The sequence below is a fragment of the Phoxinus phoxinus genome, assembly GCF_949152265.1.
Source record: "Phoxinus phoxinus genome assembly, chromosome: 24".
In the NCBI taxonomy this organism is placed as follows: domain Eukaryota; kingdom Metazoa; phylum Chordata; class Actinopteri; order Cypriniformes; family Leuciscidae; genus Phoxinus; species Phoxinus phoxinus.
Window position 1 is genome coordinate 13027678 of NC_136899.1, and position 25359 is coordinate 13053036.

At 36.8% G+C, this 25359-nt stretch overlaps 3 protein-coding genes across 4 annotated transcripts in view; 2 read left to right on the forward strand and 1 right to left on the reverse strand.

The window, feature by feature from the left end:
- Positions 1 to 3495, forward strand: cmbl (carboxymethylenebutenolidase homolog (Pseudomonas)). Its single transcript, XM_079601693.1, has 6 exons — positions 1 to 321; positions 1538 to 1749; positions 1827 to 1934; positions 2021 to 2163; positions 2268 to 2359; positions 2837 to 3495. The coding sequence occupies exons 2-6, from the start codon at positions 1538 to 1540 to the stop codon at positions 3014 to 3016; spliced, it is 735 nt and encodes a 244-aa protein (XP_079457819.1). The 5' UTR covers positions 1 to 321; the 3' UTR covers positions 3017 to 3495.
- Positions 3194 to 9382, reverse strand: cct5 (chaperonin containing TCP1, subunit 5 (epsilon)). The gene is made up of 11 exons (XM_079601683.1): positions 8989 to 9382; positions 8435 to 8495; positions 8187 to 8351; positions 6715 to 6913; positions 6425 to 6617; positions 6186 to 6335; positions 5660 to 5779; positions 4572 to 4757; positions 4320 to 4457; positions 4060 to 4240; positions 3194 to 3450 (listed from the first exon to the last, which is right to left on the reverse strand). The coding sequence occupies exons 1-11, from the start codon at positions 9091 to 9093 to the stop codon at positions 3323 to 3325; spliced, it is 1626 nt and encodes a 541-aa protein (XP_079457809.1). The 5' UTR covers positions 9094 to 9382; the 3' UTR covers positions 3194 to 3322.
- The window catches only part of mtrr (5-methyltetrahydrofolate-homocysteine methyltransferase reductase), a 26582-nt gene continuing 10552 nt past the window's right edge, over positions 9330 to 25359 (forward strand). The window contains exons 1-13 of one of the 2 annotated variants that reach the window (XM_079601681.1): positions 9583 to 9682; positions 10185 to 10240; positions 11755 to 11908; positions 11989 to 12142; positions 12217 to 12334; positions 12421 to 12799; positions 13132 to 13245; positions 15295 to 15448; positions 15614 to 15702; positions 15903 to 16083; positions 19487 to 19529; positions 20031 to 20217; positions 20538 to 20656. In XM_079601681.1, coding sequence (XP_079457807.1) covers positions 11765 to 11908; positions 11989 to 12142; positions 12217 to 12334; positions 12421 to 12799; positions 13132 to 13245; positions 15295 to 15448; positions 15614 to 15702; positions 15903 to 16083; positions 19487 to 19529; positions 20031 to 20217; positions 20538 to 20656 — 1682 coding nt within the window. In that variant the 5' untranslated portion in view covers positions 9583 to 9682; positions 10185 to 10240; positions 11755 to 11764. Of the gene's footprint in view, positions 9683 to 10184; positions 10241 to 11754; positions 11909 to 11988; positions 12143 to 12216; positions 12335 to 12420; positions 12800 to 13131; positions 13246 to 15294; positions 15449 to 15613; positions 15703 to 15902; positions 16084 to 19486; positions 19530 to 20030; positions 20218 to 20537; positions 20657 to 25359 lie in introns of both variants that reach the window. The other variant, XM_079601680.1, reaches the window with a different exon arrangement.

Consider the following 25359-nt stretch of genomic DNA (forward strand, 5'->3'; position numbering starts at 1 on the left):
GTTGTGGGGACAGATATGACCCGGAACTCTAAATAGGGCTATGTCCTCGGTGCACGAATCGATACGCAATAAATATATAATATATAACACTTTAAAGCATACCCGCCATCCATTTACTTTCAACTGACATAATTTTGCTAACTCATGATGAACAAAGTAACGTTACAAAGACGCGAGCGCGTTATATGAAATAGTGGGCGTTGCTTAAAGGGACAAACACTAAATTCTGCAGTCCGTGTTAATCTATATAAGGAATCAGATTTGAACCTTTCATTTATCGTTTATCGAAATAAATTCGAGGTTTCTCAGTTCAGCGGTGCGGTAAGTGCATTTCAAAATGTAAAGCAAAAAACAATGTTGAATGCGGCCTGTGTTGTTGTCGATATATCAGCATTAAATTAAGCGTGTAACTTTACCGAATGTTTGTTGTGAGTCATATTGCTTTGAAAACTTTGAATGGAGTCACGAAATTTAATCACGTGATTCATTCACGTCTTTCTTTTGTCAGAATGCGGCGCATTGTAGTTGTTCCAATTCCAAAACTATGTAAACCTACTTTATAATGTAATATTTGTGGCCAAATTGTTTTGAAGAGTCTAAAAAGATGTGTTGATTTATTTTGCACGGAGTTGTCGACTGTAAATAAAGTGCAAACTGTTTTGATTTCGTGTTGTTTACACAGCAAATTGCGTAAGCATATTTCCCGTTTGCCATTTTTTTTTGGGAACAAAATAACGCTCTAGAAATGTTCTCTGTGGGGTTTTGGAACCAAAAACTAAACTAGCCAGAACGTTGCAGATTTTTTTTTTTGCAACAACCTAAAGAGAACCCGAACAGAACGTTCTGTTATGGTTATTTTTAAGGATATATTTTATAACCAAAAACGTATGTTAACGTTTAACTTTATCTGAAAAGCATCTGCTGTTTACGAACATCTGATAGACATCTTTAAGATGTCAGTTTAACATACATTCTAAATTATCAAAGACATTTTCTAAACAACTATTTGACATCTGACAGGAAACGTCCTATAGATGTATTGCAGATGTAAGTAAGAAAAAATAGGTCTTTCAGATGTAAACACACACTGACACACATCAAATAGACGTCTCTGTGATGTACGTTGGCTCGTCTGTAAGATTCTATCTTAGTCAAAGTTCCACAAAAGGAAGCAAACATGAAATAATACAAATACAGTTAACATATTTGATGTAGATAATATATAAAGGGTATATTATTAACGTAGATTAGCCTGTAGATTGCTCCATCTCGTAAAAATCACGACCACAGAAAAGTAAACATAATGCACAATTGTTTATCGCTTAATGGATCACAGTAAACAAGAAAAAGTTACATTAAGTTAAATATTCTGTTTATAATTTCTTTTTTTCCTCACAATTGCCTTTTAGATTTAAAATATTGCTTTATTGTTTGAAATTGAATAACCCACATACTGTCACTGTTTCGATGAATGAAATGCATTGCAGGGAAATTTGGAATTGAATAGGTTCACACCCTGTTTTTCTTTTATGAACAGATGGCAAACGAAGCAAAGCCCTGTCCATGTGATATCGGGGATACGATTGAATATGAAGGTCTTGGAGAGGAAGTTCAAATCGAGCACATTAAAGCTTATGTGGTGAAGCCTCAAGCATCAGAAAAGGCCATTATTGTAATTCAAGATATTTATGGATGGCAGCTTCCAAACACCAGATACATGGCTGACATGCTCTCAGCCAATGGATACATGTAAATGTTTTATAATGTTATACATATTACAATTGTTCAGATATCCCTGTTCTTACTTGATTATTTTGCATTTGCAGTGCTATATGTCCAGATTTCTTTGTTGGAAAAGAGGCGTGGAGACCATCTGACGACTGGTCAACATTTCAGCAGTGGCTTGATGACAAAAAACCTACAGACATCAAAAAGTACAAGTTCAATGAACTAAATGCTCTTATCTGATGCACTTGACCATGCCTTTAAAGGGAAGACTTAAACAATCTTGTTTTCCCAGGGAAGTGGATGTTGTATTGAGGTACCTGAAGGAGCAGTGTGGTGCAAAGGATATAGGTGTTGTGGGTTTCTGTTGGGGTGGTGTTGCGACACACTACATTGCTCTTCAGTATCAAGAAATTAAAGCTGGCGTCTCAGTCTATGGTAATGTATTTGTTGCATCTATATGAACAATCAAGGATACAGAAAGTTTGTGTCAGTATGCTGTCTGCAATCCTAGCGACTGTATATATGTTCATTTAACCCAGGTATCGTTAGAGAGCGGGAAGACAGGTTTGACCTCAAGAGTCCAACCCTCTTCATATTTGCAGAAAATGATGCAGTTATACCTCTTGATCAGGTAAGCTGAGGTCATTTTAATATGTATATATATATATATATATATATATATATATATATATATATATATATATATATAAAGAACACATTTCATTTAAGATTTAAACTGCATTCTAAAGTTCAGGGTCAGTAACATTTTAAAAAAGAAAGAAATTAATTTAAAATAAATGTTATTTATTTTTTAAAGAATCTTGAAAAAATATGTTTTCAACATTGACATCATAGTTCTGATGTATTGCTGAATCAAAAAGGATGTGACATGGGAAATGTGCTTTAGATTTGCATCAAACAGCTAAATTTAAGGATAATCAATCACAATTCTCTTTAAAATGATCTTGAGTATTCAGTCTAATACGGATTTATTTGAATTTTATCTCGAGAAAGTCACTGGATTAATAAAATGAACCTATTTCAGGGCCGTAAACTTTGGCCAAACAATCATTTGATGATGTTTATTGTCATCTAACTTTTAACCAAGGTGACCACACTAGAGACAAGACTGAAGGAAAAGTGCACTGCTGACTACCAAGTGAAAATCTTCCCTAATCAGACACATGGGTTTGTCCATCGCAAGAGAGAAGACATTAACCCAGATGATAAACCCTACATCGAGGAAGCCAGGAATGATATGATCAACTGGTTGAAGAAGTACATGTAAACTGCAACCGATTAAACAGTTTCTAATGACAGTCTTTTTACTAATGATAAAAAGCAGTAAATCTGATGACATTAACTTCTTTTTGCTTTTGCAGTTCTGCATGTATATTTTTAATACGGCACTTTTTTCTACTCAAGATTCAAAAATCTAATGTCAATGACAACCAAGAAACAAATCTGAAAACAAAAGTTTAATGATCACTTCGGTATTACATTGAACTGCATCAAATGATAAATAACAGTACAGGTTGGACACATTCCTTTAGAAGTGCTTGGGACCGTTCATTTCAGCACAGCAGCGCGTCGCTCAGTCTTCAGGCTCGCCGGGGCCCCTGACATCATCAATCTTCAGAATCATCTTGACTACTTGAGTGGCCAGAGAAATCTGTTGTTTCTTTCCAATGAGGGTCTCGATCACATGTTGTTTCTTCATGTCTGTAAAGATTTAAGTAAAATTTAAGGCCAAATATATTTTATGTATCAGTTTAACACTGAACTAATTATATATAATAATAAAAAATAAAGCAATACTGTTCAAAAGTTTGGTGTCATTAATATATATATATATATAAAAATGAAATTAATAATTAATGCATTAAATTGATCAAACGTGACAGCAAAGATTTTTTAGAGTAAATTCATAATGCTCTTTTAAACTTTCTAATCAATGAATTCTGGGAAAAATGTATCGCATGTATTTCCACAAAAATAATAAGTGGCATAACCGGTTTCAATATTGATAATAAATGTTTCTTGATCATCAAATCAACATTAGAATGATTTCTGAAGGATCATGTGACTGAAAACTGGATAGAAAACTTTTAAATTGTATTATTTCACAATATTACTATTTCTACTGCATTTAATCAAATAAAGACTTTTCAAAAACATTACAAAATCTTACATGAATCATTTCTGAATGGCTTTTTACTTTCGCACAAGCACTACAAATATTATTCTTTGCTTTTCTTACATTTGCCTATTATGTTGAAGAGTAATATCTAAAGAATTCTATTTTAAGAAGTATATTAATAAGGTTCATACCATTTGTTGATAAATGTAGGCAGTCAATTCCAAGTGCAGAGTTGATTTCCTTGACTTGTCGAGCTCTGACCTCTGTCATCGTCTGAATAGGGTTCAAACCACTGTTCTCGGCGAGTGCCATAGGGATGACCTCAAGAGCGTCAGCGAACGCTCTCATAGCGTACTGTTCCAGAGAGGGGCACTGGAATCCAAGCAGAGCGTTTTAGAAATATGCCTAACAAAAAGCTCAGAATGTAGAGTACAGATGACAGCAAAAATACCTTATCAGCTGCCAGGTTGACCGCAAGAGCGCAGGCGATCTCCGAGGCACCTCCACCGTACACGATGCGGTTATCCTTTACAAGGTTACGGATGACGCACAGAGCATCATGGAGAGCTCTCTTAGCCTCTTCGATAATCTAAATGATTCAGATGAGTAGGTGAGGGAGATTGCAAATTTGTAACCAGGATACGAAAACTAATTTCATATCTTGAGGGGGCAAAACACCAATTTAGCACTTAAAACTCTTTACCATTTTGTTCCCTCCACGGATGAAGATGGTCACGGCTCTGGAGTTCTTGCACTCCTCAATAACCAGCATTTTGTCTTTAGTGGTCCCAAAGCAAATTTCCTTCACCAGCCCAGCAGCGCCCAACTTCTCCGGGGTCAGCTCGCTGAATCGGGGTACGATACGTCCTCCAGTAGCAATGGCGATGAGCTGGAAATGTTTGTATAAAGTCTCATAGTTTGTTCATACTCTCAACAGACATTAGTAACCCATTAGTGATAAAGCTGAAGACATCGTTGTGAGATACCTGTGCATTCAAAAGGTTGGAAGTTTTTTTAATGAAAGGTATACTTTCAATTTATTTAGCAAAAGTGATTCTAAAGACATTATAAATGTTACAAAAGATTTGTTTTAAAGAAATGCTGTTGTTTTGAACTTTAGTCTTAATTAATTAATAATATATATATATATTAAATCAATGTCTACAAAAATACTAAAGTTCCTGTGAACTGGAAGTTGTGATCGACTTTACTTCAGTAATGTGACATTTTCAGAGTGAAATGTAATATTAAATGAGAAAGAGGGCATGGCTCTTTTTTCCCACTGGTAATTGATTGGATCTAAAAAAGTAGGCGTTCTATTCCGCTTGCTGTCATTGAATCTGGTTCATCAGAGAAGGAAAGCCATTCCAGAGGGGAAGTACAATTTCAGATTTTTTTCAAAGACAACAAATTGTTTTGGTTTAGATTAACTTGCAGAGATGATGAATTATTTACCACAAGACTAGTAATGTGTGCTAACAGTAAATAGGGTCAATTTTGATTTCATGCTGACTTAAGTAGCACAATTGTTTTTACCATTGATAAGAAATGTTACTGGAGAACCAAATCAGAATATTAGACTGATTTCTGAAGGATTATGTGACACTGAAGACTGGAGTAATGATGCTGAAAATTCAGCTTTGCATCACAGGAATACATTTTAAAGGTGTTAAAAGTTATTTTGCATTGTTGTATTTCACAATATTACTGTTTTTAATGCATTTTAAATGTACAAACATACTGACCCCAAACTTTTAAACAGTAGTGTATTGCAGTGTAGTTTTTACAAACCTCAATCTCAGGTCCACCGACCCAGCGGACGGCAGGAAGCTCATTCTGCAGGAGTAAGTGATTGGCCTCGTCGTCAAATCCCCACTGGCAAATGGCAAGATTAGCCCCAGTCTCCTTGACCTTTAGAAGACGTGTTGGAAGAGGGAGAGGAAAAAACAATCAGTGATACATTTATCATTAAAATCAAACTGAGGATGCAATATATTCAGAATATTAAATAACCATACTGAAGAGGGCAGTAATTCATATTGAGAGAAAACATTATTGCTATTGTTTGCATTTTTTTTACAATTACGTAACTAAATCTTAAACAAAAAAACTGATAAGATGTCTTTAAGGCACTTTAATCCGTCAATGTCAAATAAAACTGCTATTAAATGTTATAGCTTTAGAAAAGTACAAATTATAAATATATATTAAATACACAATATTAAATATTCATATACATATTAAATACAAATATATTAAAACTATCTCTTTACTTTCTCTTAAGAAAGTACACAAACAGAACAAGCAATATACAGACCTGCCGAATCATTTCTGCAAACTTCTCCTTCTCATACTTCTGCAGAGCTTTATAATCCTCCACTGAGGTCACGTCAAGCTTATGCTTGGTTTTGGGCTTGGGCGGCTCAAACGGGCAGGTGAGGATGGCGATTTTTGTGTCTTTCAGTACCTGGAGGAATATATAAAACATACTTATTAATGAAGACTGTATGCATATACATATGCAACCAGGTATGATTATTAACAGTAAACACAAACCTTGGGCATCTGAGGGTGACTGAACTCTTTGTCCACAACAACACCTTTGATGAGCTGAGTGTCCTCTAGTTTACCACCGACCTTCCCTTCCACTTTAATGAGCTCAAAGTCGACATCCTTCCTCTCCATGTCTGCAACTGTCAGGATGGCATTGACAGCAATCTCTGCCATCTGTCTGTGGCACCGGTTGATCCTACGAACCAAAAAAAAGTTAATACATTGATAATCCCGTACAATATTCTCAGTATTAAAACTGTTAATTTCAGACAACTAATAACAGACACACTCACACTTTGGACCCTAGCGTGGTCATGGCTGTCTGAATAAGAGGCTCTGTGTTGTTGGGATCCACTGGGAAACTATCCCCAATTTTGTCAAGCTCCTGGATGGCAATTTTTGCGGCCTGGTCATAACCATCGGCGATTCTGATGGGGTGAATGCCTTTATCTAACAGCTGCTCAGCCTGTTCCAGAAGAGCTCCTGCCAAGACTACAGGGGCAAACACACACATTAGACTATAAAGCTACACTGATAAAACAATAAACATACTCCAAACATACTACAATGTAGCACTCTTGAGATAAACCAACATATTTAAAGATGTCTACTACTATATATTTCATGTATGTCTAGCTATAAGCTACATCAACATTTTTTAGATTATCTAAAAACAAAACCACCATCATTCAAAAATCTAGTTTCGGTAGGACTTTCCCCACCCCAAATGTTTTTTTGTTTGTTTTTGTTTTTTAAGTCTCTTATTCTTACCAAGGATCCATTTATTTGATACATGCAGTATAAACATTAAAATTGTGAATAATCATTTATAATGACTATATTCAAATCTTTTAAGATGTAATTTATTTCTGTAATGGCAAAGCTGAATTTTCAGCAGCCATTACTCCAGTGTCACATGATCCTTCTAATATGCTGCAGAAGAAACATTTCTTATTATCAACTGGAAACAGTTGTGCAGATTAATATTTTTGTGGAAACTGAAATGATTTTTTGATGAATATAAAGTTTCAAAGAACAGCATTTATTTGAAATGGAAATCTTTTGTCAATGTCTTGTATATAAATTGTATAAATGTATTTGTCACTTCTGATCAATTTAATGCATCCTTGCAGAATAAAAGTATTAAAATCACCATGAAATCAAAATTACCCATCTTTATTTTATGGAAGATTGCAGTATATTTATCTGTGAACATTTAATTTTTTTTTAACCAAGTGCCCGATTATCATTTATCAAAATAACTTGCAGTGACATCTCTACTCTTTATTGATGCGTTTACTGGCATGGGGCAACCTGTCACTCACATGACATCACATCAATAGCAAACCACAACCATCCAATTAATTCCAAAATCCAACCCAACATGTTTTTTTGTTTGTTCAAGAAGCCGTTTCACTCGGATATACGTCACACATAGAGAAGAAAAGACTAGGGGTGTGCAGCAGAGCCAATATCTGTAACAATGTCAAACTTAATTTTTATAGTATATTAAAAAAAATGTTTTGGACATTTTAGATGAGCCCTATGTAATTTCTGACCCTGATACAATTTAATGTTACATCAAAGCATTATTAAATAGACCAAATTATGTAATAAACAAACCTGCAGTGGGAAATATGTGAAGTTTGATCAATGACAAGCAATAAAAAGCCAAATTCTGCAACCCATGTGCAGATAGCTCAGCTGGTTATTATGTTTAGTCAGGGCAGGGGAGGAGGGAGGACTAAAAGAAAAGCAAACTCACCAACAACACCAGTGGTTCCATCTCCAATTTCATCATCTTGAGACTTGGAGAGTTCAACCATGAGCTTGGCAATCTGATGGTCGACATCCATCATGCTGAGAATCGTTGCACCATCATTGGTCACGGTCACCTCACCATCCCTATCTACCATCATCTTGTCAAGCCCTGTAAACAGTATTCATCCGCATTAAGAAAACCGCAAGGAATGGACCATAAAGACTAACTTAAATGCAGAACCAAGGACTTACCATTTGGCCCCAGTGATGTTTTCAGGGTGCCTGCAACTGCTTTTGCTGCCATGATGTGAGACTGAAATAGACGAATAATATTGGAATAAAACATATGCACATTACAGATTCATTCTGATTAACGTTATGCATGATCTCATATTGTTCTCACAGAGAGTAAGGTGCGTCACAAACAAAAATAAACTTGACAGGATACTTAAAAAGTAATAAACACAATAAGCAGTTTGCATAAAAGTAAAGTCAAGGGACAATTAAAGCTTTCTCGTGGATAAAAACAATATTTCTTAATGTCTCCCTTTTTGCGCATCATGACTCAACGCAGTTAGCAGAGGAAGCACATGGACCATCCGCTGCTAGACATGAGGCACATTATTGATCGCATTAGACAATAGAATATGCAATAAAGGAATTCATTCTCTCCATGACAGACTACAAAAGCACAGTGCAACCAATACGTTTATAACATGAAACAGTTTGTAGTTTTCTGGATTATATATGATTAAATGAACCGTCAAAAAGCTTAGAGAGCCCCGCTAGCCCGTTAGCTTTTGTACCTTCAGGGCTTCCAGGCCAGTCAAACGAGATTTCTTGTCCTGGTCCTTTATGATGAGGAAAGGCCTTCCATATTCATCGAACGCGAGGGTCCCCATTGCGGACATGTTTAATCTCCACCCTAGAGATATGCACAGCTTTCTAAAATGATTTTATATGAGGAAGTTTTATCCTCTAGCCATGCACCTCGACGCACGGATCTGCCGGCTAGTTCTGGAAGAATCTTGGGGCGGGACGGACCAAACCAAGTGGAGGGTGTCATAGCATCAACGGGATTTTTTGGTAGATTCTGTAAGCGTCGTTTAGTCAGTAATTATATACAATTTAAAGCACTTCAGAAAATAATTTATGAAAGAAAAAGAAAGAAACATATCTACCAAATCTTTAAATTTAAGCATTTTAATAATGGTTCATCCTACTATCGCGATAACTCCAACAAATAACGCGAGTTCAGCCACAGATTTATATTCAATACAGATTGACTAGACATACTGAGGTGTATTATTGACTAGTATATCTTTTATTTACAAATAGTTTATTTCTGCAAGGCCATGTGCGACCGACTCGAGTCCACCACAGTAACGTAGTATCCGGTTACCTGCTCCAACAGTTCATACTTATGAAAGCATGCCAGTGATGAATTCAGTAAGTTTCTCGGCCGACGACGCGGTTGGAGTTGTCATTTGTAACTTCAAGGTAAATTCTATCAATTTAATCCCACCGCTCACATTTGACATTTTGTTTCGATGATTGGATAGTCTAAAAGAGTTGTTGATGTATTTAAAATAGCACTGTCAACTGTAATGAAATAGCAGACTGTTTTGATTTCTTCGGCCTTTTTACATGGCTTATGTAAATAGTTAACGTTACATGATCGGAGCTGTTTAATTCCAGTTTACACATGTGAAAGATTGTTTTTTTCTATCTATCTATCTATCTATCTATCTATCTATCTATCTATCTATCTATCTATCTATCTATCTATCTATCTATCTATCTATCTATCTATCTATCTATCTATCTATATTAGCCATGTGAAAAAGAAAATATACCCTATTGAATTCTATGGTTTTACATATCAGGTCATAATAAAAATGTATCTGGTCCTTGGCAGATCTTAAAATTAGGTAAATACAACCTCAGATGAACAACAAAACATGCCATTACACTGTATCATTATTTATTTCACAAAAACTAGGCCAAAATGGAGAAGCCATGGGTGACACCCTTACTGCTTCCATAGCAATGAAGAGGGTAAGTAGCAGTCAGGCATTGCTAATCAAATGCCTTTGATTAATTGATCATCAGCAAGTGTGATCAGAAGTTTGACCAGAAGTTTTGGCAGTTTGCTGTTCTGAAGCATTTAGGTGTGTTTTAAGATTAACACAATGCCAAGGAGTTAAGACATCAGCAATGATCTAGACAAGCAATTGTTGCCATCAATCTGGGAAGCGTTTTACGGCGGCTTCCAAACAATTTGAAGTCTATTATTGTACAGTAAGTAAGATTATTCACAAGTGGAAAACATTCAAGACAGTTGCCAATCTTCCCAGGAGTGGACATCCCAGCAAATTCACCCCAATGTCAGATTATGCAGTGCTCAGAGAAATTGCAGAAAACCCAAGAACTACACCTCAGACTCCACAGTCTCAGTTAACATGTTTAATGGTAAAGTTCATGACAGTACAATTAGAAAAAAGACTGAACAAAATTGACATGTTGGGAAGGGCTGCCAGGAGAAAACCTATTCTCTCTAAAAAGAACATGGTAGCACGGCTTAGGTTTGCAAAGTTGCATCTGAACAAACCTCAAGACTTCTGGAACAATGTCCTGTGGACAGACGTGGAGTGGAGATGTCTGGCTGCAAACCAAACACAGCATTTCAGCACAAACACTTCATATGAACTGTCAAGCACTGGGGTGGAGGGGTGATGATTTGGGCTTGTTTAGCAGCCACAGGACCTGGGCACCTTGCAGTCTTTCAGTTGACCATGAACTCCTCTGTGTACCAAAGTATTGTAAAGCCTAATGTGAGGCCATCTGTCTGACAGCTAAAGCTTGGCCGAAATTGGGCCATGCAACAAGACAATGATCACATGCACACCAGCAAATCTACAACAGAAGGGCTGAAAAAGAAAAGAATCAATGTGTTGCACGGGCCCAGTCAAAATCCAGACCTCAACCCGATTGAAATTCTGTGCCGGGAACTTCAGAGAGCTGTGCATAAACAAATGCCCGGAAATCTAAATTAACTGAAGCAACGTTGTAAGGAAGAGCGGCTCAAAATTCCTCCAGAACGATCTGAGAGACTGACAAAGTCAAACAGAAAATGATTACTTCAAGTTATTGCTGCTAAAAGTGTCTCTACAAGCAATTGAATCATTGGCTGTTCTTAGCTTGTCACACATGGCTTCTCCATTTTGGCTTTATTTCTGTTAAATAAATAATGACACTGTGTAATATGTCATGTGTTGTTCATTTGAGGTTGTATTTACTATTTACCTCATTTTAAGACCTGCTAACACCAGATGATTTTTTTTTTTATGTCCTGATACTTAAAACCATAGAATTGGATTATATACGGTCTTTTGAGACGAGACCCTTTCAAAAGGTTCTAATATCTAACATTGGTACTTTTATGCACACTTTAGGGGTAAATAAGGTACAAAGGTGAACTTTTTGAAAGTGTAATGCCCCAGTGACCGCTTTTGTATATTTTTCACAACATGCAGAAATGATTTTCAACATCTTAACTCCGTTTTGTCCAGCTATGATAATATGCCGTGTGAAGTTGCTGCTCGCTTCTTGATACTGTATGGATCTCAGCGCGGTCAGGCTCAGTCAATAGCTGAAGAGATCTGCGAACAAGCGGCTAAGTATGGATTAACAGCTGACATCAGCTGTTTGAGCAACCAGGACAAGGTATGTTTCTTACCATTACTTTCATGGATATCAAATCTGGGACAGTCACATGCAACTTGTGCATTCCCATGCATCCCCAGTACAACGTAGACAGTGAAATCCGCCCAATTGTTTTTGTGGTTTCCACAACCGGTGAGGGTGATCCTCCAGACACTGCTCAGAAGTTTGTGAGAAAGATCAAGAATAAATCTCTGCCGCACGACCACCTCTCCCATCTGCGTTATGCACTGTTAGGTAAGATGGTCTTTCTGTTATGCAAGCGTGAGCTCCACCCATCAGCACTTTTTTTAATGCTGTTATATATGCAGCTCTAGGAGACACAAACTATGCAGATTTCTGCAATGGAGGCAAGACCATTGACAGCCTTCTGCAGCGACTCGGTGCTAAACATTTCTATGCCACTGGGCATGCAGATGACGGCACTGGGTAAGCATGAATGTTAAATAACAATATAAAAAAACAGATTTTCTGATATATTTCCTTGTCAAATTCTGAGACTCTTTTCTTTCCAGACTTGAAGTAGTGGTGGATCCTTGGATTGAGGGACTCTGGGACGCTCTGAAAAAAACATTCTCCGGCATGTCCGCTTCAAATCAAACAGGCGCTGCCCGTAGTGACTGTACACAAGACAATAATCATAAAAATGCATCCGGCCAGGAAAAAAACAAGTCAGATCTAGAAGTTGATCTTCATCTTTTGAAGCTGAGTGAAGTACACTCACAAAATGAGAAAAATGTTACATCTGACAGCAGTGAAGCAGAGACTCGCTCTACCACGTTGGTTGCATCCCTGAAGCAATCTGTACTACCGTTGTCAGAGTCTGTTCTTAAAGTTCCTGCACTTCCCCCTTCATATCTAGAGGTTGTTTTGGAGCAGGCGTCAACTGAAGGGGTATGGACTTCATGGAAAATCAACATTTCTAGAGTATAGAGATTAATCTTAAATACCATGGGTCGTTTTTTCATGAAACACGAGAGAGACCGAATTCAGAGATTCTGTTTGTTACCATTTGCGTAAAATCATTGCAACAATTTATGTAAGAATGGATTTAGGAACATGCATTTTATGAATAATCCACTGGGGGGGGCCCTTTGAATAAATGTGTTGGGGGGCATTTGAGTCAAAAAGTTTGAAAACCACCATCTGGTATAGATGGTATGATAGAAAAAATAATTTCTTTAACTGTGTCTATTATTGTGCTAATAAAAATCGTCCGTTCACAGGAGACAGTCCCATCTGGTACAGACGGTTATCATGAAGTGTATATTTCAAAAGCAGTTCAATTAACTCAAGATGATGCAGTGAAATCTTCCATCTTACTGGAGATTGATATTTCGGTAAGTCCATATTTATTCATGTTTATTTAAGTAGGGATGCACCAATATTAAAACTCTGACTGATACAAATGAGCTGATAATTATTTTAATAATAAACAAATTATTTGTATTTATATAGAATTGTTTATAATTATGACCGATAACAAAGAAATGTATAGAATACATTTAATACAGATAAATTAATAAATAATAATACAATTCTATTCTAAATTGCCTAAATATTTTTCCTAAGTACACAAACTAAAATCAATCATTTTAAATGCTACAAGTGAATTTAGGCATCACAACATTATTATTAATCATTATTATTAATAATTTTTGGAACTTGCTAAAGATTACATTTAACAGTGTTATTAAATTATATATATATATATATTTTTTTTAAATATTACCTTTCATTGAAGTAAAATAATTGAAAGGGGGGGGGGGGGAAACACATTATGAAATAAATGTTTTTCTCCAAAACACGTTGGCCACAATTATTGGCACCCTTTTATTAAATACTTTTTGCAATCTCCTTTTGACAAGATAACAGCTCTGAGTCTTCTCCTATAATGCCTGATGAGTTTGGAGATAAGAGACCATTCCTCCATACAGAATCTCTCCAGATCCTTCAGATTCCCAGATCCATGTTGGTGCTTCTTCTCTTCAGTTCACTCCACTCATCAGGTCAGGGAACTGGGTCAGTCATGGCAGAAGCTTCATTTTGTGCTCCGAAACACATTTTTTGTGTTGATTTTGCTGTTTGTTTTGGATCGTTGTCCTGATGGAAGATCAAACCACGGCCCATTATAAGATTTCTAGCAGAAGCCGTCAGGTTTAGATTTTTTATCTGTTGATATTTGATAGAATCCACGATGCCATGCATCTGAACAAGAAGTCCAGGACCTCCAGCAGAAAAATATGCCCTCAACATTAAAGATCCAACGGTATATTAAATTGTACAAATGGGGTACTTTTTATCCTTGTGTGCACCAAACCCATCTAGCATGTTTGCTGCCAAAAAGCTCTTTTTTTTGTTTGTTTCATCTTACCACAGAACCCTGTGCCGTTTGAAGTTCCAGTCGTGTCTGACAACTGAACATGCTGGAGTTTATTTTTGGATGTGCAAACAGGATTTTTCTTGAAACCTTCCCAAACATGTGGTGATGTAGGGGTTGTTTGATTTTTGTTTTTTTCTGACCCCAAGACTCTTTGGCCACTCAAACTTTCATCCTCACCGTCCATTAAGGCAATATAGACACACGTTCTCTTTCTGGCAGATTCGTGACATCTTTAGTTGATTGGAACTTCTTAATTATTGCCCTGATGGTCAAAATAGGGATTTTCAATTCTTTAGCTATTTTCTTACAGCCACTTTCTATTTTGTGATGCTCAACAATCTTTTGATGCACATCAGAACGATATTCTTTGGTTTTACTCATTGTGATGGATGATTAAGGGAATTTGGCCTTTGTGTTTCCTCATATTTAAACTCCTGTTAAAACAAGACGTCATGGCTGGACAATTTCATGTTCCTAGTCACCCTGGTGTGCTAAAAAAGGTAAATATTAATGGGAATATACTTCAGAAAAGAATTCTAGGGGTACCAATAATTGTGGCCAACGTGTTTTGGAGAAAAACATTTATTTCATAATGTGATTTTCCCCCCACTTTTAAATCTTTTGCTTCAATGAAAGGATCGATTTTTGGCTTTTTTTTAAATGAAAGATCAAAAGGATAAACAATGCAGATTTATTTTTTTACAGCCAGTTATGGTCATATTTACCAGGGGTGCCATTAATTCTGACCATGACTGTATCACACACACACACACACACACACACACACACACACACACACACACACACACACACACACACACACACACACACACACACAGTGTATATGCTCATGCTCAAGACATCTAATTTTACATTTAGATTACCCCCATTTAACTGTAGTAATGCCTACTCAAAAGTTTAGTTTAGAACATAGTTTTGGATTAATCAAATGTTTTCCTCTGTTTTGGTCTCTGTGTAAGAGTTCAAATAAATGTTGTCTCTCCAGGAGCAGGATGTTGCTTATCAGCCTGGAGACTCCTTTGATATTCTCTGTCCAAACAGAGCTAGTGAAGTTGAAGAGTTGCTGCTCAGACTGGATCTGCAAATGCAAAGGAATTTTGCTGTTCAAGTCAGCTTGCTTAAAAACAGCAGTAAGAAAGGTATTGCAGCCATTGTTGACACAATCAGTGATACCGGGAACGTTTCCCTCAAACTGTGCAAGAGATAAAATAATGTATTCTGCCCACAAGTCAGCGAACTAGATTAAGATTGAACAACTTGAAATGTTGAATAAATGCATAGCCAGTTTTTCTTTTCTTTTACAGCAGCAAAGGTTCCACTTCACATCCCACAGAACAGCTCTTTGCAGTTTATTCTCACCTGGGGTTTGGAGATAAGGAGCATTCCAAAAAAAGTAATTTTGTGTTATTAACCTTATTTAATGTTATAGTTTCTGTGCTGTTTAAGTTCTGAACCTTTGATTTAGCACTGGCGCTTACTTTATACGCAACAGTGCTTTTGATGTACCGGTGGGGATGATTTGTTTGGCTTTCATGGGGCTGTAGTCTGAAGTTCCTGGACAGATCCTGTTATGCTGTTCTCTTGTGCTTTCAGGCGTTTGTGCGCGCGTTGGCGGACTTCACTCGGAGCAGTTCAGAGAAAAGAAGACTTCTGGAACTGTGTAGCAAAGAAGGCTCAGCAGACTACAACAGCTTTATCAGGGACACCAACGTATGTGTGCTGGATCTCCTTCAGGCCTTCCCATCCTGCCTACCTCCGCTCAGCCTCCTGTTCGGTCAGTAAACACATGTGATCTGCTTTGAATTTACTGGAATGGAGATGTTTTCTGCATTTCATACATTCCATATCAGCATATGCAGTTTGCATGGTAAATGTGCTTGATGTTTGGAAGTGTTTGCAGTGTCGGTACCACCAGGTGGCAGTAAAACAACATCGGATCAGAGGTCCAGCTTTGCTTTTTTGCTCTCCTTTTAAAATGCAAAATCCTGTTCTTTAACTGCAAGTATAGCCTCTGAAAAAAGAATAATTTTAAACTTGCAATAGCTGTATTGAGAGTCTAACCAAAGCATATTAGGGCACACAAGGAGAATGATAAATTCAGCAAATATAAACTAAAAATGAAGGCTGTCAATTAAGATAACTAATCATCTCATGAATTATATTAAAGGCCTTCAGTGCCATTTTAAGGGTAAAAAAATAATAATGTGTTATTACTGGGTTCAGCAATTTGAGTGGATGATGCTAGTTGCGAACAATGTGCTTGTCTATATAAAGACATAAGATTGCTCTTTAAAAACACTCTTTTGATTCTCTCAAAGCATATCAAAAGTTTGGAGTCAAGTTTTTTTGGAAATGTTTGTTTTGAAGTCTCTTATGCTCACCAAGGTTGTGTTTATTTGATAAGAATGCAGTAAAAACAGTACTATTGGAAAATACAAAATAACACTTTTCTATTTTAATATATTTTAAAATGCAATGTATTCCTGTGATGGCCATTCCAGCCATTACTCCAGTTTTCAGTGTCACAGGATATATTTTAAATAGAACTAGAACAGCATTTATAAATCACAACATTATTCATTTCTTTGCTGTTACTTTTGGTCAGTTTAATGCATCCTTTCTGAATAGAGTAAAAAAATACAAATAATTTGCTGTCCGCCTGGTAGTGTAAGTTTTGGACGCTGTATAAGAAATCACTGTGCCATGTAATTGAATTTGACAATACAAAGATGACATTTTGTAATAATAAACCTTAAATAATTCTTCTAAAAATATTTGGTGGATCTATTTTTTTTTTTGTGTACAGTAAGCCTCTGCTGTGAAATGCAATAAAATTATCCATCAAGGTGAGAAATGTGCATTCACCTTGATTTTGAGAAACAGCTGGTATAGCTGAAATTATTATTGCATAGCATGCTTTAGATATGGCGAACTGCAGGATAATCATAATGGAGTGACCCTCACTGATTTATGCGGATGTGGCCAGTGGATTGTTGCATTGGATGCAGGGTCCCCGCGGATCCTTAAAAAGTATTAAAAGGTCTTAAATTCGATATTTAAAATTTAAGGCCTTAAAAAGTCTTAAAGTCTTATTTTTACCTATGAAAGGTCTTAAATTGTAGATGACACTTTGACGACGTATCTAAATGCTTTCCAAATGAAAACTATCTAATTAGCGTGTATTATTTTTATTATTCTATCTTTGTGGATTTGCTTGTTCACGTGACAATTCGCGTCATTTACGGCAGCGTATTATCCTGCGTCTGTCTCCTGCACGCGAGAGAGGAGAGGATGTGTGTACATATAAAGTTTTAATCTGCATGAATATTACTGCGACTTTGGCAAATTAAGGATTAACATGGTCATTCTCCATGGCACAAATCGACAGAGATGCTGGTTCAGCAGCGTCTGACAGCACATTAATTTTATTTCTAAAATCACTCTGCACTGGTGTGTTCTTGATGGTAAGATCATTGTCATCAGTCAAACTGTTTCTCTCCTGACTTTCAGGCTTTTTCCGAGATTTAAAGTGCAGAGTTGTTCACCAAAACACCATGTGCCTTTTTGATGCATTTGTTTGCTCTGACGAGAGGCTGTAATTGCAACAGCTGCTCACTGTATTGAATGTTTGATTGTAATTAATTGATAATATTGAGGACCTTCGGCATCCACATATGGTGTGCTTGAAATGAACATTTTCAAATTGATTCATCATTTCAGAGAATTGGAGAAATTGTATGTCAGTTGTTGACTGATAAAGGGGAATTTGAAACATTTTATTTGAGCAGAGAAATGCACTACCTTTGTGCTTATTAAAGGGATAGTTCACCCAAAAATTAATATGCTGTCATCATTTACTCACCCTCATGTCATTCCAAACCTGTATGAATTTTTTTTTTCTGCAGAACAGAAAAGAAGATATTGTAAAGAATATGGGTTACCGAACAGTGGATGGAACCCCATTGATGTCCATAGTATGGAAATAACTATGGAAGTCAATGTGGTTTCCCATATTCTTCAAAATATATTCGTTTTGTGTTCAGCAGAAGAAAGAAATGATGACAGAATTTTCAATTTTAGGGAATCTATCTCTTTAACAAGGGACATTTTGTTAAGTGTAAAAAAGCCTTTTGCTATAATGTAACTAATGGTATGAGGTCTTAACTTAGTAATGCACTGAACTTAATATTATTGGGTGAACCCAAATTCAAAAATAGTAATTTAAACGCTCATAAACATTTGTTTGGAATAACTAAAATGTATTATTAATTTTGAACATTGTAATATTTTTGTAAGCGATTACGGTATGTTCTTCCTGCAACTGGTATCACTGCAAAATTTGGAAACGGAAAATCAAACCGAAAGGAAAGGGACCAGAAGCTTCTCTGTATTACAGAAACAATTTCTTATGTAGAATATTATAATTTGCATTAAATACCCTCACAGCCTCTGGATCAAGAATAGGAAAACCCTCCCTTATTAATGTCAATAACCAAAGGCGGGATTTCTTTGTTTTGGGACTTTAAGGCACAACTAGGAAACTCTAATACAAGAGTTTTGACTGTGATGTGCTTCCAGAGTTTTAAGTGAGTGTGTAATTCAGTTGTACTTTTTCTGTCTATATCATCCATCATCATTTGCATTTGAATCAGATTCAATTAAACCTGTATCATTTCACATGCATGCCTTTTTTTCCGCATGTTGAAGATTCTATCGTTGAATGGTAAATTGTGCCTGTTCACATTTTCCACCTACTTTCTCTATGGGCCACTGGCGAGTTTTAGACAAAAAGGTGCAGAAATTTCAGTTCAACCATATATATAATAGTGGTCAATGATATGGGCTATGCTGATATGACAGGGGTGCTGATTATAACTAAAATAACTATTTAGCCTATCTGATATTTCGGTTTACAAGTAGCTTTATTAGTATCTTATAATCAATTGAAAAGTTAAGAAGATGTTTTATTTTTTTTATGTACTGTACTTGCTTTTAACATCAAGATTGTCCTAAAAAGACAGACTAAATTAAACACTGTGTTGTGAATTTAGCTATTCTGAGAAATTGGCTCTCTTTAGATAAACTCAAAAGGCTTGGGTAACAGAGAGGGGACGCCCTAAAAGAGAAACTCAAGAGGTCACAATTCCATCTCTGATCGCTCCTCTGCTTTATTACAGAACATTTGCCAAAGCTTCAGCCCAGAGCCTATTCTGCTGCCAGGTAAGAGACCTTGTTTGAAACACCTGTGTTTTATATTTGGACACACAAATTAAAGCAGAGACATATTCAGGTTTTAGGTCATTATTTCCGTCTCTATCCTCCTTTGATGTCGTGTGGTTTATTATAGACAGACATGAATTCAATGTGGCACTTACTCTTGCTTGATGATACTTTATTTGTTGTGATCAAAGTCAAACATTGGATGCAAAGGACATTCCTTTCAGAACCGCCTGCCACTTTCATTTGTTTTCTGCCCATCTCCTTTGGCTTGTAAGTGGTCGGGCATCTACACTAATGTCTCATGTTCAGTACGCTGATGCTGGTAGAATACACAGAAACATTAGGGCTATGAAATATTAAAGTCCGGTCAGCAGGGGTCCCCAGGGCCCGATACAGGCAGGCCATTAAGAGAGAGATAATGAGGTCCACCGACTTGCTCATGTTCAGGGTTGTTTCTAGATTGTTAGCACTTAGTCTCTTATTTTCTGTCTCGTTCCTCAGCTCCAGCCTTCAGCACCCTGAGAAAGTTCATTTCGTGTTCAATGTTGTGGAGTTCCCTTCATGTCCCGAGCATCCAGCGAGGACGGGGTTGTGCACAGGCTGGCTGGTTGATCACGTCTCCTCAATCTTGAAGCCCCTTGGGACGGTACCTGCTTCAGAGTGCCTAGGCACATCAGCCCTGCCGAAGGTTAGCACTGTAGGCATTACACATTAGCAAGCCCGTTCACCTCCAAATTAGCTTTTCACAGTCCCTGGGAGGGTTTGGCTGAATTGGGTTGTTTGATTGAGGCAAAAGCTGGGCAGAAATAAGCTCTGGAGAAAGTGAACTAAGCCTTGCAGCAGAATACAACAACAACAACAACAACAACATAAAAGCTTTTGGTTTAGATGCTATCTACAAAATTTATGGAATTGGGTTTGTTAAGGTTAAATAGATGTGTGGAGGATTACAGAATACAGGCATCCCATCACCGCTTAGAATTGATTGGATCTAAATGTCACGTCCAGGTACATGTCAGACCTCGTCCAAGCAGCTCCTTCCACTTACCATCCGACCCCTCTGTCCCTGTAGTGATGGTGGGCCCTGGGACAGGTGTGGCCCCCTTCATTGGATTTCTTCAACAAAGGTAAATTTTGAAGGTTTATCACAAGGTACCACCCTTTTTTTCCTGACATATTTTAGTTGTCATGACATTTTTAGTAGTAATAGCAGTGTTGTGCAGTGTGAAATGCTATGCAGTATTTTTGTGTGAATTCCAAAATTCTGATGATATCAGTAAGCTGGTAATCATGTTCATGTAATGGCCCATAACTTGACATTTATTATAAATCTATACTACTTTGTTAAAAAATTTAAAACACACTAAATACAAATGATTTAAATCTTAAAATAGGCAGAAAAAGTTACAAGTTACAACTGTTAGTGAGCATCCCGCAGCTGCTGAGGCGTTTAGATGGATATGTAAATATGTGCTTCCCGCTGTCCTCACAATAACAAAATAAACACACAACAAAAATGACAGCTGTGAGAAAACAGCAGAAAGAAAGCATTTGATCATAGTGATGTGGATATATTTGCATGATCTCTGTTATTCGGCACTCCTGTGAAGTAGGATGCTTATTTTTGCAGCCGATACCGACTACCGATTTCTTATCATGATCGGCCAATAACGATCCCGATCATTCAAGCTTTACATAAGTGATATGTAAGCTCTCTGTTAACTGTCACTGTTAATTTTTTTTTTGTTGGTCCCACTTTATATTAAGTGTCTTTAACTACTATGTACTGACATTGAAATTAATAATTTGATACAATGGACTTATTGTGCACACATGTTTTTACATTGTACTTATATTTTAAAAATACCTGCTTGTAATTACAGCGGTAATTCACTTATGTAATTACACTGTTGACCTGTCCCTTACACCTTAAAACTACCCATACCAGCACACCTGTCCCTAACCTTACCTGTATCACACCGCAATAGCAGCAAAAGTGTTTTACAATAAACACTTTTTTTTTAGATAAATACCACAGATGTTTTCTTGGTTACAGGAATGTTGTAATTGTTTTAATTGAGAATTAAATAAGCACAGAAAATATTCATTTTACAATGAACATTTTAATAGGCCTTCAAAAACAGAGCTTCTGCAAAACACTATCCATATTAGAATACTAAAGCTTATTAAAGAGCCTACAAGACTTTAAAACTGAACATACCCTGTAATTGTAAGCTGTCAGTTGCTGGCTTAAAAATGCTGATTCATTCATGAATGATATAAGGTGTTAAAATTAATTTAACTTGAACGCCACTTCACGAGCCTCAATCGACGCTGAAGCTGATGTCTCACTTCGTAGAGATCAACGGCATTGATTTAATGCATTGAACCCTTAAATGGGAAAGATACTATGACAAAGATACTACTACTTCTGACAACTGATTGCAAACTGATTTTTTCACCAATATATGACTTGACCTAAAGAAGGACAGACGTTACAGACGCAGAGAGCAGACTTTGTTTTGGACTGATTTTTTCATTACATTAGGTCTTCGCATAATTAATTACATTTTTACACATTGTAAAGACACAAACATGGCTGTCAGTACAAAAATTATAGTCTTTATTTGAGGTAGCTCTCCATGCTCCACAGAGCAGTAAGTGTTAAAAAAACAACCTTTTTATCACACATCTTCAAAAAACTAAACCAGGTTTTAAAAGAGGAAGGAAGTTTATTGATTCTCATGTGTAAAAGTAGCATAAAACACCTCTAGGGTGATTAGGATAAATCTAAAAGGATTGGAGGAGGAAGAGAAAGTGTAAATGTGCTATTGACCTGCTCCCCGTCACATTATCTGTGATGCCTAATAGTGTTTCTGAAGACCCTGGTGTTACAATGAAGAAGGACATAAATTCAGGATCTGGCTGTAAAGGTGTCTTGTGGAGGCCTGTCATCTCAGTGTGTGTGATTTATACTCGGTGCCAGGGGCCCATGAAGAGTGACACGCCAGGACTACATATGAATGAAGCCGTCTGCCCTGGTGCAGGGCCGGTCGGTGATGCGATGCCTGCTGTGTGTGTACACGAATAGTTTGTAAGTGACACAAGGGTCACAGGTAATCACTGGGGCTAGTGTCCGAGCCGAACGGGGTTGATGAATGTTTCAGATATGTCTGGGGGACGATGAGAGTGGGATGAGACATTAATGATGAATGACAAAAGTTGTCCTCAAACACCACATCACCTTCCAAAACACCAAGGTCGAGGCAGTCATGCAGCAGAGCATGTTTGTTTTGGCCCCAAGCCATAGATCAGTGACAGATTTGCTTCTTTTTATATTTAAGCTTTTTTAAAAATGATATTCCTTTAATCTTTTTGCACATTTAGTGGATAATAAATTATTATTATTAGTTGTAGTAGTATTTTCTCTCTTCTCTTCATACATAAATTAATATTATTAATAGTAGTAGTATTTTCTGTATAGTATTAATAAAAATAGCATTATTATTATTGTGTCTACTAGACAAAAGTGAAGCAAACCGCACAATACCATTTAAATTAATACAGCAAATTTAAATCTAATTATGATTTTGTGATACATTGGAGTCTAAAATCACAACATATGTATCACAATGCATATCAACTTGTGAGGTAGTTTCCTTGTTGTGACAAATTCCCTACATACTAGGGAAGAATATTACCTCCACTCCAGGTTTCACATTCAGTGTGTGTCATATTCAAACCAAAATCACAGTTACTGTCTGTTAACAGTAAGAAAAAGTTTAGTTCTATCACAGTTATTATTACATAAACTGCCTGCTCGGTTGCAAGACAATGATATGACAGCAATTTACACATTTCTATTCTGAAATACAAAAACATTTTCTTGGACGCAAGCATCTGCAAATGTGCAACAATACAAGAGCGATTTAATCATGGACATGTGTGCTGTTGAACTGTTTCAATGCGGTTCTTAACTTGAGATTCTCTTAAATACAGCTACACTTGATGCCAGCCTTCAATTAAAGATAACGATCACCATTCTGTCAGCAGGACATTGTTTGTGTCACAAAGCTCTGCGTTTCCTCTTTAGGAGCAAACAGCATGGGATGCTTCGATTTTCCTCATCTGTAAATCAATGGCAGCAGGCAGACAGCCGGAAATGTATTGTGCTGTGGAGAAAGTGGGAGACTGGGCAAGAATCTCACACAAGGACAAAGCCAATTCATTTGTTTGCAGGCTGCCAGTGAGCTTTAGGCAGAAAGGATTTGACGTCTTCAGAATTAATTGAACAAAACTATAAGACTGCCTTCAAAACAAAAGCTAAAATTATAGGTGAAGTAGTTTCTGCGACAAGTGGCAGTTAGCGGAATTACAAAAATAAAGCACATTTGCTATTGAACATCCTTGTAAATGCCCATTTTGCGTGTCACCTCCCCCCAACTCAAACATCACAAACAACTCGAACGCCGCTTATAAAGGCATGTCTCAACAGGTAAAAGCAGGCTGTTAAATAAAAGGTCCGACATATTAGGAACACTTTTAGCTGCGAAAAGGTTATCAATAAAAAGTCTAAAAACTATAACTTATGAACTAAAACCGTACAAACTCTCCTCTTAAACTAATGACGGCAGAGTTTCAGTGCGTTCAAGCAGCGGTACTACAATAACCTTGTTCAAATTCACTCAAAAAACATGAACCATCCCCCTTCCTCTAGTGACGGCTGCCGTGAATAATGTAAACACATTTTCCTGCTTACTAATTGAAGCGTACCTTTTTTTATTAATGTTTTATTAAACATGATTAATAAATACACAAGATGATTAAGAAGAGTTAAAACAACAAGAGTTAAAACAAATCAATAAATACAATAAAAAGGACAGATAAAACCAACATACATTTACACAAACATTTCCATATATAGCTAAAATGAGCGCTCCCATACAGTTTGCGCTATTTAAGGTGAAGACGTACTATACATAATTATAGCTGTGGCATGATTAGCCAGGTTTGATTTTATATCTGCATAGCTTTCAAAGAAGTTTGAACACTTAAGCAACTGCTTCGAATCAATCTGTATTGTAAAAAGCATTACCGGTACCGGTATATAAATAAAGGTGTCTTGACTTGACTTAGCAATGCCTGGTAACCACCCAGAACACTGTAAACACACTAAATTTCCTCAGAACACTATAGCAATTGGTTAGCAACACCAAGGCAACCATCCAGAACACTGTTGCAACTGCATAGCAACGTACTACATTTCCTCACAACACTGTAGCATTTGGTTAGCAACACTCTGGCAACCATCCAGAATAGCAATGCACTAAATGAATATAACCCGGAACAACTCTGGCAACCACCCAAAACACCTTAGCAACCACATAGAAACATGACAACATACCAATGTCTTGGCAATCAGCCCAAACATTTGTGTTCACTTGCATGTTCTGTAGAAAAAGTTAAACTGTGGTTAAATGTCATAAAGGGGCTTAAAATGTTTCTGCACATCCTTTGTTCGCACTTTGTGTGCAGTTCACAGGTCAGAGAATGTTATTCTGAGTGACTACGATTAGCTCTGATATCACACATGTCCCTTGCCTTCACAATGCAGTGCATAGTCTCAGAGGAAAATGAGGAGGAGGATTACATAGTATGATTTATAAAGGTGAATGTCAGAGTAGGCCACTGACTCACTTTCATTGTATGAAAAGGTACCAGCTATTGCTTTAGCTCCGATTCTACCCAACTGCAGGCTGTCATTTTTTTTTTTAGGGATGCGGATATGTCGTCCTCGATGTCGCAGTATAGTTGATTTGTATTCAGGAGG

Excerpts from the sequence above, each read along its gene's own strand:
- cmbl (XM_079601693.1), top strand. The coding sequence starts at position 1,538 with ATGGCAAACGAAGCAAAGCCCTGTCCATGTGATATCGGGGATACGATT. Across the intron at positions 1,935-2,020 it reads AAACCTACAGACATCAAAAA|GGAAGTGGATGTTGTATTGA; the intron begins GTACAAGTTCAA and ends TTGTTTTCCCAG. Across the intron at positions 2,164-2,267 it reads AGCTGGCGTCTCAGTCTATG|GTATCGTTAGAGAGCGGGAA; the intron begins GTAATGTATTTG and ends CATTTAACCCAG.
- cct5 (XM_079601683.1), bottom strand. The coding sequence starts at position 9,093 with ATGTCCGCAATGGGGACCCTCGCGTTCGATGAATATGGAAGGCCTTTC. Across the intron at positions 6,336-6,424 it reads GTCACCCTCAGATGCCCAAG|GTACTGAAAGACACAAAAAT; the intron begins GTTTGTGTTTAC and ends ATATTCCTCCAG. Across the intron at positions 5,780-6,185 it reads TTGCAGAAATGATTCGGCAG|GTCAAGGAGACTGGGGCTAA; the intron begins GTCTGTATATTG and ends CGTCTTCTAAAG.